General features: G+C 35.1%; 4 protein-coding genes across 4 annotated transcripts; 2 read left to right on the top strand and 2 right to left on the bottom strand.

Annotated features, from left to right (window-relative positions):
• Positions 1 to 568: 568 nt before the first annotated feature.
• On the bottom strand, positions 569 to 4,163 carry LOC108767075 (G patch domain-containing protein 1 homolog). The gene is made up of 3 exons (XM_018516767.1): positions 3,724 to 4,163; positions 3,258 to 3,630; positions 569 to 3,076 (listed from the first exon to the last, which is right to left on the bottom strand). The coding sequence occupies exons 1-3, from the start codon at positions 3,785 to 3,787 to the stop codon at positions 685 to 687; spliced, it is 2,829 nt and encodes a 942-aa protein (XP_018372269.1). The 5' UTR covers positions 3,788 to 4,163; the 3' UTR covers positions 569 to 684.
• A 16-nt stretch (positions 4,164 to 4,179) lies between these two features.
• Positions 4,180 to 8,237, top strand: Coq9 (ubiquinone biosynthesis protein COQ9, mitochondrial). Its single transcript, XM_018516769.1, has 5 exons — positions 4,180 to 4,522; positions 7,100 to 7,282; positions 7,416 to 7,759; positions 7,848 to 8,066; positions 8,157 to 8,237. Exons 1-5 carry the CDS (start codon positions 4,471 to 4,473, stop codon positions 8,181 to 8,183), a joined length of 825 nt encoding a protein of 274 aa, XP_018372271.1. The 5' UTR covers positions 4,180 to 4,470; the 3' UTR covers positions 8,184 to 8,237.
• On the top strand, positions 4,533 to 6,843 carry LOC108767076 (glomulin). The gene is made up of 2 exons (XM_018516768.1): positions 4,533 to 4,947; positions 5,064 to 6,843. The coding sequence occupies exon 2, from the start codon at positions 5,074 to 5,076 to the stop codon at positions 6,841 to 6,843; it is 1,770 nt and encodes a 589-aa protein (XP_018372270.1). The 5' UTR covers positions 4,533 to 4,947; positions 5,064 to 5,073.
• Positions 8,238 to 9,154: 917 nt separating the features above from the next.
• On the bottom strand, positions 9,155 to 11,016 carry LOC108767017 (Suppressor of Cytokine Signaling at 44A). The gene is made up of 3 exons (XM_018516638.1): positions 10,466 to 11,016; positions 9,770 to 10,311; positions 9,155 to 9,679 (listed from the first exon to the last, which is right to left on the bottom strand). Exons 1-3 carry the CDS (start codon positions 10,754 to 10,756, stop codon positions 9,313 to 9,315), a joined length of 1,200 nt encoding a protein of 399 aa, XP_018372140.1. The 5' UTR covers positions 10,757 to 11,016; the 3' UTR covers positions 9,155 to 9,312.
• Positions 11,017 to 11,754: the final 738 nt, after the last annotated feature.

Raw genomic sequence — 11,754 nt, 5'->3', positions numbered from 1 at the left:
GAGAGAGAGAGAGAGAGAGAGAGAGAGAGAGAGAGAGAGAGAGAGAGAGAGAGATATTACATTCGATGACACTGTAATAAAAAGGCGGACTGCTCAAAACTCGTATTTAGATATATCGGGACGATTTTAATAGAAAAATGCACGTACATGTGTATTCTCGTATGTCCATAGGCGTCTTAAATCCTTAAACTACGATATCTACAATGTTTTAATATCCAAAACAAGTAGTCGCCATTTAATATACATATATATCTACCTTATGAAAATTTTTCACAGATAAAAGATGGCTCGTGAATATGAGTGTGTGTAAAATATACATATCCTTTGTACAATGTACAATCATTGGAAAATATAATGTATAAAGTATTACTGACTGTATCCCAGAGTTATTTTAAGTACCTTATATCAAATTACAGATAGTGTTAGATTTGTTAACACAATCAGAACTGCAGTCTAAATATATATTTTCAGTTTATGTTACAGCTGTACATATATGCATCGCGAAACAAGTGCATAACTAATAAATATTATTTAATTAAACAATGTATGAAACAATTTTAATTGGGTATAAAGCATCTCGAACGTCTTACATAATTATGATGCGTACTTAAAAGATATTTTCATTACTCGATGGTAAATCGATTTATCTATGTTCGAATCATCAAACGACAAAATAAACAGAAATCAACGTTTCGAACGTTTCTCTTTCTTAGATTTTTTCTTATGTTTTGAGCTCTTATATTTATCTTTCTCTTTATGTTTATGTTTCTTCTTCGATTTTTTCATCTTGTCTCGTTCCACCCATTTTCCACCGAGTTTCGAATCCTCCATAGTTTTCGATACCACGACACTTCGAAATACTGGTTTGGACAATTGATTAGTATTATCAGCTTCTGTCGTTGTTGCAATACTGTCTTGTTTCAATAATCTTTGTGGCAGGACCGGACCATACATATCCGGCAGTATCGCAGTCTCTTTATCATTAGTTACATCGTTACGATCTACAAGATCGTTCTGCGATTCACTAATAATTGGCGAACTAGGTTCTGAAATGTTAGACGTCTTACTTTCGTCATTAACGTGTTTTGGTTGTGTCACCAAGCTGTCGAGATCTAATTTCGCAAAGATTCCTCGTGGCGGCGATGTATTACGTTGCACATTTATCTCCTTCGGATCTTTTCCAATCAAAATCGATTTGACAGCCTCATTGTCAACATTATCCTCCGTCTCGCTGTCGGAATCCTCGCTGCTGCTGAGAAAGATCGCCTTGAACAGATCCTTCTTTTCTTCCGACTGATCTTTAAGCGCAGATACCGGCTCAGGTGTTTTTTCTTTTTCTTTTATTTCTTGAATTGTTTCGTCTTTTAAATTATTTCCTGTATTTTGTTCGACATCTTTTGATGTCGCGGAAGAAATATTGTGAATACCTTTGCCGAAAACTTTTTCATAGGAAGCTTCGAAAATTCTAAATTTTTCAGAAATAGGTTCTAAAGGTTGGTAAATGTTAGATGGAATATTGTTGGAGTCAATGGGAATCATTTCGTTTACATTTTCTTCCGTTTTACTTGATGGCAAGGGAATGTCTTCCACTTGTGTCTTAACTGTATCCACGGCTTTCGTGAATTTTGATGAACTACACCAGTCCAAGGAATCAAAGACTGAGAATCTGGCTGATTTCCTATCCGTTGAGATCGGTGCGCACCCGACTTTCGGTTCGGGAATATTAAATCTTTTGCAAACGATACTCGTCGGCTTCCATTCACTCCGTTGTCGCGTAAGTTTGCCGAACATTCTCAATCTTACCGCTTCCTTTACGTCCTTTTCCGGATCCACTCTGTCCATCGTATCATTAGCATTATGTACAAACTTATTCGCCATATAATTATTCGATTGCTCCAGTTTTATGGCTTGCTCGAATTCTTCGCATTCTTGCTCTCTCTCCCAATTAGTCATAGAAAGTGGTTGAATACTTTCGAACTTATCCTTCTCGCCGTTCTTCGAGAAGATAAGATACTGCTCGAATCGTCTCTGTTTATCCGGATCAGATAGGAATAATTTTCCCGTTTCACCCTTATCTGAGAAATCGTTCTCCATCGATTTATCAGTGCTTGATTGTGCAGATAAAGATTCTTTAAAATCTTCCAATTTCTTTAAGTTATTCATATCGTCTTTGCTGGAACCAACAATACCACCTTTGACGAAGCTTTGTGCGTTTAATTTGTCCAGCCAAGAGTTGCTTGTTGTCTTCTGTTGTGTCTCCAATTTTCTTCTCTCTTCTGTTTGTTGTTTACCATGCAAATTCAAGGTTTTTGAAATAATATTAGAGGCAACGGATGTGCTCGATGATGCCTGTGGCTTTTTCGAACATTCATCAGGGTCTTCCAAGATTCGCGCTCTGTCTATGGCGTTCAATGGTTCCCTGCGTTTAGTTTCTACTGGGGTTGTAATCGGCGGATAAAACCTACTTTTCCTAATAGCGTGTACCGGTGCAAAATTTTTTGGCAATTCTGGAGGTTTGAAGACTTTCTTGCTCTCTAGTCTCTCTTTCGCGTGAGTAAAATTGTCCAAACAATCGGTTTGCGAACTACTCGGTTCATTCTGCGACCATCTTGTCTTTGCCTTCTGCTCGGGGCCCAAAGCAAAATCATAACGCGACATGTCTTCCTTCTCATATATATCCTCGTCATCAGCTTCGAAAGCACCAACTCCGAACGCCTGGCCATGAATCGATAATTTCTTGTTTTTATCTTGGACACAAAAAGCTGGACTGTCAAATAAATTGATGTGACTGGAAAGGACTTTCCGCCTATCTAAACCCGAGTAACCAATGCCAAAATAATTATCTTTCGGCTTACACCGGAATGGCTCGTAATCGTCAGGTGCAAAAGTAATATTAGTGGAATCATCATCCGAATCCTCAGAATTGCTTCCTATCAGTTTGGGATTGTCCTGTGCTAGTTTTAATTTTTCATTGCGCAGCTTTATCTTCTGTTTTTCTTTTTTTGTCAGTCTGGAACCTACACCTTGACCAGGTTTCCAGCCCATTTTCTTGAGGAGGATGATACCCACTGTTTCTCTGTAATTATAAACATTTAAAATTATCAGAAATTAATATCACTTTAAATCTAAATACAAAACACGCTAGTAAATAATTAATGCACTATTCTATTTTTTCTCAAACAAAAACATACCGTTAACAATTTCAATTTAAAACTAACAGAAATTAAATGGCATTACTAATTTTTGCAAATACTAACTTGACAGGTCTTAGAAGTTCCTTTAAGATGGGAGTACCAGGGATAGGTCCTTCCTGGCTTATCCTCTCCCTCTTTTTTCCTTTTTGTCCATGATCGGCATAATCGCTGGTGGCTCGAATACCTTTAGGAGCTATCCCAAAGAGACTAGTGTCCTCTTCATCCATAAAGTCTTCTGGTCGCTGAACAACGTTGTCTGCCTTGCTGCTCCTGGAAGACTTGAATTGTTGTGGTCTCCAGCCATCGCGAGTGCCGACGGTATTGAAGTATCCTGCTGAGAAACCGCCTGTAAAGGCTCCATGAAACCTACGTCTACCTTGGGCGTCATATGCATATTGATCCTCGATTGTGATGGGCTTCTTTCGCGGGATGTTCTCTGTGAGATCAAAACTTTTTAATATAACGCAGCAAAAAAGATATTTATAACACAATATATTTTTAAGTACTATAATTTATTCAGTTTGTATACCTTCGTCCAAAGGGTCAAGAGGAACACCAAATGTCGCGTAATTCTCCTCGTCCGAATCGCCCATTTCCAAAGAAACAAATTCCTGCGGTAAAATCTCGTTTGATTTAATCAAATGCGACAACTTTAATCAAGTGCTCTTCGATCACAAAACTGAAATTGCGCAGAGCGCATTTGAGGTTAAAAGAGACATTAGACATCATTCACGAGTATACAAAACTCAGCAGACGGTGGCAGATAGCTGAGACGGCTCCGACCTCCGACGTGAATCGACGTGGGTGTATATTCAGTGGTCTCGACGGTAAACTGCGGTAAACCGCGATCAAACGTAGCCAATCAACATTATGCTTCAATTGGAATAAAAAAAGCAAAGTTTCTTTTCTCCGATTGGCTGAATCCCACGTGATCTCCATGCACTGCTATGCCTTTCAATCTTTAATATATATAAGTCAGGTTAGGCTTATCTTGTTTACCTCATTTTTATCGATATCAATATTATCTGAAATTCTACGTTAAAAAAAGAAATTCACATTGTCATTTTCAGATTGCTCCGAAAAATGTGCTTTCGAATATATAATCCATCCTTGATCCATCAGATTTGAGAAATACTGCGGTGCAACTGGGCGCAACCGTCAGATATAGAAACTAGAAGCAGTCTCACGAAATCCGGCGAAATTCTAATCGTATCTCAAGAACATGCATGGTTTGTCGGAATTTTCTTAGCGATAGGAGCTTGAGATATTCGGTGACATGGCGATGTTTAATTCGTTTCGCTTGACACGGAGCAAATTTGCAGCGACCGGTAAGCGAATTGTTAGCGACGCTCACGAACCTAACTTCCTTCCCACGCTTTGTCCTGCTTTGTCCTACCCTTAGTCCTACCTACGAAACCTTTTTTCTAGGAATCTTTGTCTTTGTGACTTTTCGATCAACCACTCGCTCTCGATCGAATTTGATTGTCGTTAGATTCCATTCTACGCAATTCCGTGCCTTTTCGTATTGAGAGTAGGAGGGTGCGTGACATTTTGTGTAACCTAACCTACGTTCTTGCGTGAAGACGTAACCTCGCTTAAAGACGCGTTTTCGAGAGAGACTCGTGTTTGACGTTTCCTCCTCGTCAAGGGCGAAAATAAGAAATACACGTATCTGCAGATTTCTTTGATGAAAAAATCTTTCGAACAAGCGACGAACAATAAAACAGGAATTACTTGAGATCGACACAAGAAGGTATATATTTATATATATATATAAATACATATATATATAGAAAGTAATATAAATACTTTTTTTGAAGAATAGTGTTATCTGCATGTAATATTTTTATATGTTTTGGCCATCGAAAGTTTTACCAAGATGACAGAAGTATTTATCAGCCGAGTTACCGATCTTTTGGACAAATGTAAAACTGCAGAAGCTATACAGCTTTTGAAAGAGGATCACTTGATGACTGAAAATAATTTATGCGGCATCATGTCTGCCATCGTTCCGAATCTCACGAGCCCTGTGTTACAACATCACAAAGCGATGTTCGATTGCTGCTTAAATGTATTGACGTTTTTAACTGAGAATTGTGAGCCCACAATAGCCGTAATAGAGTTCCCAAGATATTTAAAGCGGGCGAGTGACCATGTAAATTTCTGTACCATCTTGGGTACAATGCAGACTTGTTTAATGCTGGTACGAAACAAGAGTAAAACCATTGATTGGTACTTTGACGCGATCAAGATGTACCTTGAGGATCTACCACTGCCAGATGAAGCCGATGATCCAGAAGCAGCTAGTGACAGAATTGTAAATACATATAAGGCAATCATAGTGTTTCTAGAACCATTGGTGCAAGAGGCGATAGATATCAATTCTAAGCAGGAGAAAGGATCTCTACTTGGAAATCATCTCTTGAATTTTTTTATTTTTCTGTGTGGGAAACCTTTTTGCTGTTTGAACAAATACATCAGTGAAGAAATAACATATAAAGAAATCGCGGATAACATAGTAACACAAGCACTTTACCTCACTGGAGATATATTATATTTTTTAGATACTGTTAGCAAACGTCAAAGAGAATCTACTCATGTTAAAACACTACGCAAATATCTAAAAACAAATATTGAATCTTCTTTTTGTTCTACAATCTTAGATTGGAGTCAAAACATATCTAATATGGCATATGCTAATTTTTATTTTTACGTAATTACCCAAGAAAATTATTGGATAAATGTACCACAAATATATAATTCTTATTATATCCTTGAAACATGTGCATACTTTTTCAAAATACTGCTTAGCGAAGATTATTCAATTTCCACTGGATTAATTTTCATGGAAAATGTTATAAAACGCATTTCACTTCGCTCCTTAGATTCTGAGATGTTGAGCCTGGAAATATATACAGAATTGTTTCAACCAATCACTACAGTGATGATTTACTCTAATAGTGATGAGCAACGGAAGAAGGCAGTACGCATTTTTCAAGATTATATTGAGATATTTAACATGGAAGCTAGATATACTATTATCTTGTATTTATATGAGAATATCGAACATTCTGGCCTATTAAGCTTTATCACTGGCATATTTAAATCTTCTATCATCGAATGTCTCGATTCTACTCCACGAAATCCCCAATTTCTCGGAAAAAATATGGAATTGTTATTGAAAAAGATTTGCAATCTATCTCATGGAAGTTCGTCTGATGTGGTGGAAATATCAGACGAAATCATTACTGCGCTGAACTTGCTGAGATTTTTGTTTATCAGGGATAAGAACAATGAGACAGGTATTTGGAATATGACAGATATGTTGAAAACTAATTATTTGAATCCGTTAAGAGAAGGTATAGACTTGTGCAGGGCACATTGGAGAGTGAAGAAAAAAGATTTGGAGCAACAGAAAAAGGATTTAGCTAAAAATCAAGATTATAGCAAGTTAATGAAGGCTCATATGGAAGTTACATTGACTATTGGTGGCGAACAATTACCAGTTATGCCGCTTCACGAAAAAATTTCTGTCTGTTATCAAGTGATAAATGGTTTAGATGTAATGGAAAGCATTCTTATACGAGTTAATGAATGTACAGATATGAATGAAAAATTGGTGGAAAAATCTGATGAATGTATTACCTGAATAGAAATAAAATCAATCATGAAAATATCATACTATCATAAAATTGTAATTGTTTAAGATTGTAAAATTGTAATTGTTTAAATTTAATAAAAAAATTTTTTAAGTAGAATGTGTACTGTATTAATATCATGTTTGTGATAAAAATTAAACTAAAATTGAATTAATTTCTACTAATGATTCTTATGTCTTATATAATATATTTAATACATATCTTATTATTATTATTAGATCATTTTAAAAGTATTGATTTTATTAGGTTTTAGACGTTTATGGACTTCTAGGGCTTTGCTGACCGATCAATTTGAAAGTGACAATAGAAAAGCGGAATCTCATCGGGAGAATGATGAGGAATATGAAAACAATATTAAGTTAAAAATACTTGGTGCCTCTTTAAAATTTGTTCCTGACGTGGGATGGAGCAAACAGGCTATTAGTGCTGGTAATTTTAAATTATTTTTTATATTCTATTCTATCTTATAATTAATATTTCTATTATCGTGATTTGTTAAGATATCGCGTTATATTTATGTACAAATAAAATAAAATAATATAATGCGGATATGATACTAAAGGTGCTGAATCAATTGGATATCCGGGTGTGATACATGGATTGTTTCCAAAAGGTAGTGCGGCTTTAGTGGAGTATTTTTACTCTATGTGTAACCGGGAATTAAATGACATCCTAGAAAAAGAAGCATTAGCTGTCAAAGCGGATTCCTCAAGTTCGCAGAAGACACCAGAACAGCAAGTTCGTGATGCTGTAGAAATACGGCTGAGAATGGTGATTCCCTACAAAAAAACCTGGCCACAAGCAATGGCTATTATGTCCCTTCCACCAAATGTACTAACTGCTTTAGCAAATTTACTAATTTTAGTCGATGATATCTGCTACTATGCCGGCGATAGATCGGTTGATGTAAGTCGTATCACTAATATTTATCTGTTAGTATAAGAAAGATATTGTTCGGATATGCTGTTTAGATAGAGTACATTACTTTGATTAGATTAACTGGTATGCCAGGAGAATGATACTAGCGACTATTTATAAAGCTACTGAATTGTACATGTTGCAAGATAAAAGTGAAGACCACAAAGAAACATGGTTGTTCCTAGAGAGACGACTAAAGGATATTTTACAAATACAAACAATGCTTTCCAGTTCAGTTAAGCCAGATGAAGCTTTAAATTGTGCTACAGAAACAGCTTCTGCTGTTTTTATAACGGTAGATTAATTCTGATTGATTATAATTAAAATTATGAGCCATTTTTAATTTTTTAATATATATATATATATAATTTTATTTTTGTTCTAGGCCCGCAATATACTTGGATTACGTTAATAGAAGAAGAAATAAATTAACATATGAGAGAAGATTTTAAGAAAATAGAGACATTTTGTAAATGTTTTCGAATAAATATAATTAAAATTTTTTTTTATTAAAATTAAACCCTTCGCATAATAGGAGAAATATTAGAAATAAGAATAAATGTTGGATATTAAATAGAGATTAAACGTAATGTACAATGGATACATATATGACATATGATATGTCGTATATTTTATTTGTATCCATTGTGTGTTACATTTATCTCTATTCATTTTTTTATTTCTAAATAAATATTTATTATTTATTCCTGTTGCTAATATTTCCTCCATTATACACAGGATATTAAGAGAGCAATTTATTTAATTTACAAATACAATGAATAATATCAAAAATATCATCTAATTTTGTGTAAAAAATTATTATTATGAAAGGGACTACTAGCAAATATAGCTAATTTATTTTACACAGTAATATATTTTAACAAAATCTGTACAATAAAATAGGTAGTAAATCTATATTATCTCCATGCAAAATATAAAGATATAAATTGTTGATTACATAAAGCTATATCAACATTCTTTTAACAATAGATTAAAAACAATTATTCGTTTACCCTGCATATTATCATAATTAAGTAATCATATAATCATCTGGAATCAGCTATATAAATATCCTGTTACTCTTTACATTCTGCTAGCATAAAATAGTAGAAAAAGTTAAATTCTTCTCCTACATACAATAATTAACTTATAGAAATTTTATTGCAAATTTCTCTTAGAATTACGTAATTTATAATAAATATGAAACATTCTCATTTAATTTAATAGAAATAATGTGTAATACTTATAAAAAACAACATTAATATTCATTTTTAAAATAATTTATAATTTTTATTTGTTTTACATTTTTTCTGTTAGATAATGATTTGAGAAAAATATTCCTGAAAATATTTTTGCAAAGTATAACACATACTGAAAATAAAATTTCTCATATGTGTGTGTATGTGTGTGTACACACATACATACTTTTGCTGCCATTTCATCTTAGCAATCTATTCTATACCACTCTTTTATTAATATATATCATGATAAAAAATAATTTTATTAATCTCAACATTCTTTATTTCTTTATCTGTTAAATTTTAATAATGCGCTTCTTGAATATATCCCTTGATAGTTTTTGGCAAAGGCAACTTGTGTATATTATCTAATCTAATATATTGGCGGATGACAAAACGACAAAGATATTGCAGACTCCTTACTTGCGTGAATCTGCTCACTGGTTTCGTTAATCTGACCGGAAATGAAGGATATCCTGGATATTTTGGCCTCGAATAACAAATTACAGCGGACTGGCTAAAGTTCATGGAGTGATTTATTAAAGCAGCTACTGAAGTAAAGCCTTCGTTCTCAGTGCTTTGATTGCACAGAGAAAATAAGCCGCCGCTGTGTTCCATTCGCGCATGCAACATCTTCCCAGATGATTTAAAGCTGAGTGTTAGGACATACCTACAGGTAATCACATAGAATTTTATTTAGCACGTATGAATATATACAATTCTGCAAAGTCAAATTATGTAAAGTCTAATGTATATGCACCTATCATCTGACGAATCCCGAACTAGAAATGCACCATCTGGCTCAGATATGAGTTTAGCATCAGCCTCATCTCCCGATATGGGACCCCAATACCATCCATATTTGCTTAGATTAAGCAATTCCTTTGCAAGACTCGCTTTAACTTTATGTTCGTTATTTAACGTTTCGTTCACACTGCCAGGAACATCTGCTATTGCATTAAGAACTGCCACCGTTGCATCAGAATAGGTAGGTTGCGTTACTGTTGCTTCGCTGACAGTTCTAATGTTGCTTATCAATTTATTCTGCTGTCTTATAGGAACTGTATGAAGATTTATGCCAGTTATACCATATTGCATTCTATTAGTTTCATTCTCTTCGATGTGGCAGGAATTTTCAAGTATGTCACCTAATCTGGTTTCATACAAAAGCCTGTCTGATGAGGCCGGTTCGTCATTTGAATGATGTTCTCGTTTTTCACAAGACTTAAAAGACTTAATGACAGATATAACATTATTCTGCTTCGTACCAGAGCAAGAGAATGATGTCTCTATCTCTTTGTTCTGAAAAAGAATGACAAGAAGGAATTATCTTAGACAAGACACAATCATCACAGAAGAAGAGTAAAGAAATCTTGTTCCAGACAATGGAAGGCATGATGAAGAAGAAGAAGAAAAGTGAGAAAAAGAAAAGAAGAAAAAAAACCTTTTACTCTACCTTTTTCTTTGACTTGCATAGATTCTTCAGTAGCAAGTGCTTCTTGACATTACATACGAAATTAAAGAACGATAGTTTGCTGTTGGACGAGCCTCTGAATCTATGCTCCGTCGACCTAATGTCGCTCGTCAGGTCTTCCCTCTTGTACTCCTGATGCCGATTACTCTCGCACCGCCGGAGAAGCGTCGCGAGTTTTCCACCCGTGTTTCCACGCCTGGATTTTCGTCGCGCGCCCGCTTGCTCCGCAGCGGTGCCCGTCGTCGACTCCGGCTCCCTGTTCTGATCTGTCATATTCGTACGTGGTAGTGTCCTCGGAGCGAATTGTTCCACCCGCCGTTCCTGTAGCCGCGGTACTCGCACACGCCATCTATTTCACGCGGCTGGTGTCCTCGCTGCTCGCCGCTCGCGTCCGAGATTACTCTGGAATTTATCTCGAAAACCAGCAACGGACACTGCCAAAAAATTCCGTCGGGCAGACACCAATGGAAGATGTCGCCCTTTTTGTCGAGGTCGATGCCGCCTAGTACTCCGAGCACCCGACAGAGCACACCACACCTCCAGCAAAGACTATCGCATGCTAGATTTATCAACGACTACGAAAGTACGAATACGTTCCCTTATTCTCTACTGCGAATACTGAAAATCTTATAGTTCATGTTACGTGTATTATAGATTTTCAATACTCGCAGTGAATAACAGAATGCAGCTAATATAATTTCTGATATAACTTCAACTAGATTTCAATTACCAGAGAGATAACGAAACGCAGCCAACATCGAACGACGTAATAGAAATAAGTTTAAAATAGAGAAAGTTAGACGTGTCCGTGATTTGGTGATCTCTACAGACTACAAATAAGGATCCTTTTTCTTTCTAATTTTAGAAAAAGAAAAAGATAGAAAAGCGTATAATGTAAATTAAAAATTATTTAAACAATTATCTTGTAAATATAGAAAACATATTATTTAAAGCAGTAACAAAATTCTTCAAATCAAAATATTAACATAACGACAATATAACTTCACCGAGTTCTGTTTAGGTATTAATAATGTATTTTGATGATATTATAATTGTTATGCTTATTTGCGAATAAACGACTTTCAGGTTCTTTTCTTACATGTACGCGACATCGGAAATTAAACTTAAACGAAATTATACCAGCATTAATTATCCATGATTTTCTCTATATTTGACGTTTATATTAATATTCTCATACCCAACGCAGTTACTCTCGAATGGGGTATACATATATGTATATGAATGTAAACGCTATATGCTGAAATAAATTT

The sequence above is a fragment of the Trachymyrmex cornetzi genome, unplaced genomic scaffold (assembly GCF_001594075.2).
Source record: "Trachymyrmex cornetzi isolate Tcor2-1 unplaced genomic scaffold, Tcor1.1 scaffold646, whole genome shotgun sequence".
In the NCBI taxonomy this organism is placed as follows: domain Eukaryota; kingdom Metazoa; phylum Arthropoda; class Insecta; order Hymenoptera; family Formicidae; genus Trachymyrmex; species Trachymyrmex cornetzi.
The sequence above is the reverse complement of the archived record's forward strand: the minus strand, read 5'-3'. Positions and strand labels throughout refer to the sequence as shown.

What these genes read in the sequence shown, in the direction of transcription:
- LOC108767075 (XM_018516767.1), bottom strand. Translation starts at nt 3,787, where the DNA reads ATGGGCGATTCGGACGAGGAGAATTACGCGACATTTGGTGTTCCTCTT. An exon ending in TCTTGACCCTTTGGACGAAG is followed by an intron (nt 3,631 to 3,723) that starts GTATACAAACTG and finishes TTGATCTCACAG; the next exon opens with AGAACATCCCGCGAAAGAAG. An exon ending in GAACTTCTAAGACCTGTCAA is followed by an intron (nt 3,077 to 3,257) that starts GTTAGTATTTGC and finishes TTATAATTACAG; the next exon opens with AGAAACAGTGGGTATCATCC.
- Coq9 (XM_018516769.1), top strand. Translation starts at nt 4,471, where the DNA reads ATGGCGATGTTTAATTCGTTTCGCTTGACACGGAGCAAATTTGCAGCG. An exon ending in CCGGCGATAGATCGGTTGAT is followed by an intron (nt 7,760 to 7,847) that starts GTAAGTCGTATC and finishes TACTTTGATTAG; the next exon opens with ATTAACTGGTATGCCAGGAG. An exon ending in CTTCTGCTGTTTTTATAACG is followed by an intron (nt 8,067 to 8,156) that starts GTAGATTAATTC and finishes TTTTTGTTCTAG; the next exon opens with GCCCGCAATATACTTGGATT.
- LOC108767076 (XM_018516768.1), top strand. Translation starts at nt 5,074, where the DNA reads ATGACAGAAGTATTTATCAGCCGAGTTACCGATCTTTTGGACAAATGT.
- LOC108767017 (XM_018516638.1), bottom strand. Translation starts at nt 10,756, where the DNA reads ATGACAGATCAGAACAGGGAGCCGGAGTCGACGACGGGCACCGCTGCG. An exon ending in TATGCAAGTCAAAGAAAAAG is followed by an intron (nt 10,312 to 10,465) that starts GTAGAGTAAAAG and finishes ATTCTTTTTCAG; the next exon opens with AACAAAGAGATAGAGACATC. An exon ending in CGGGATTCGTCAGATGATAG is followed by an intron (nt 9,680 to 9,769) that starts GTGCATATACAT and finishes GATTACCTGTAG; the next exon opens with GTATGTCCTAACACTCAGCT.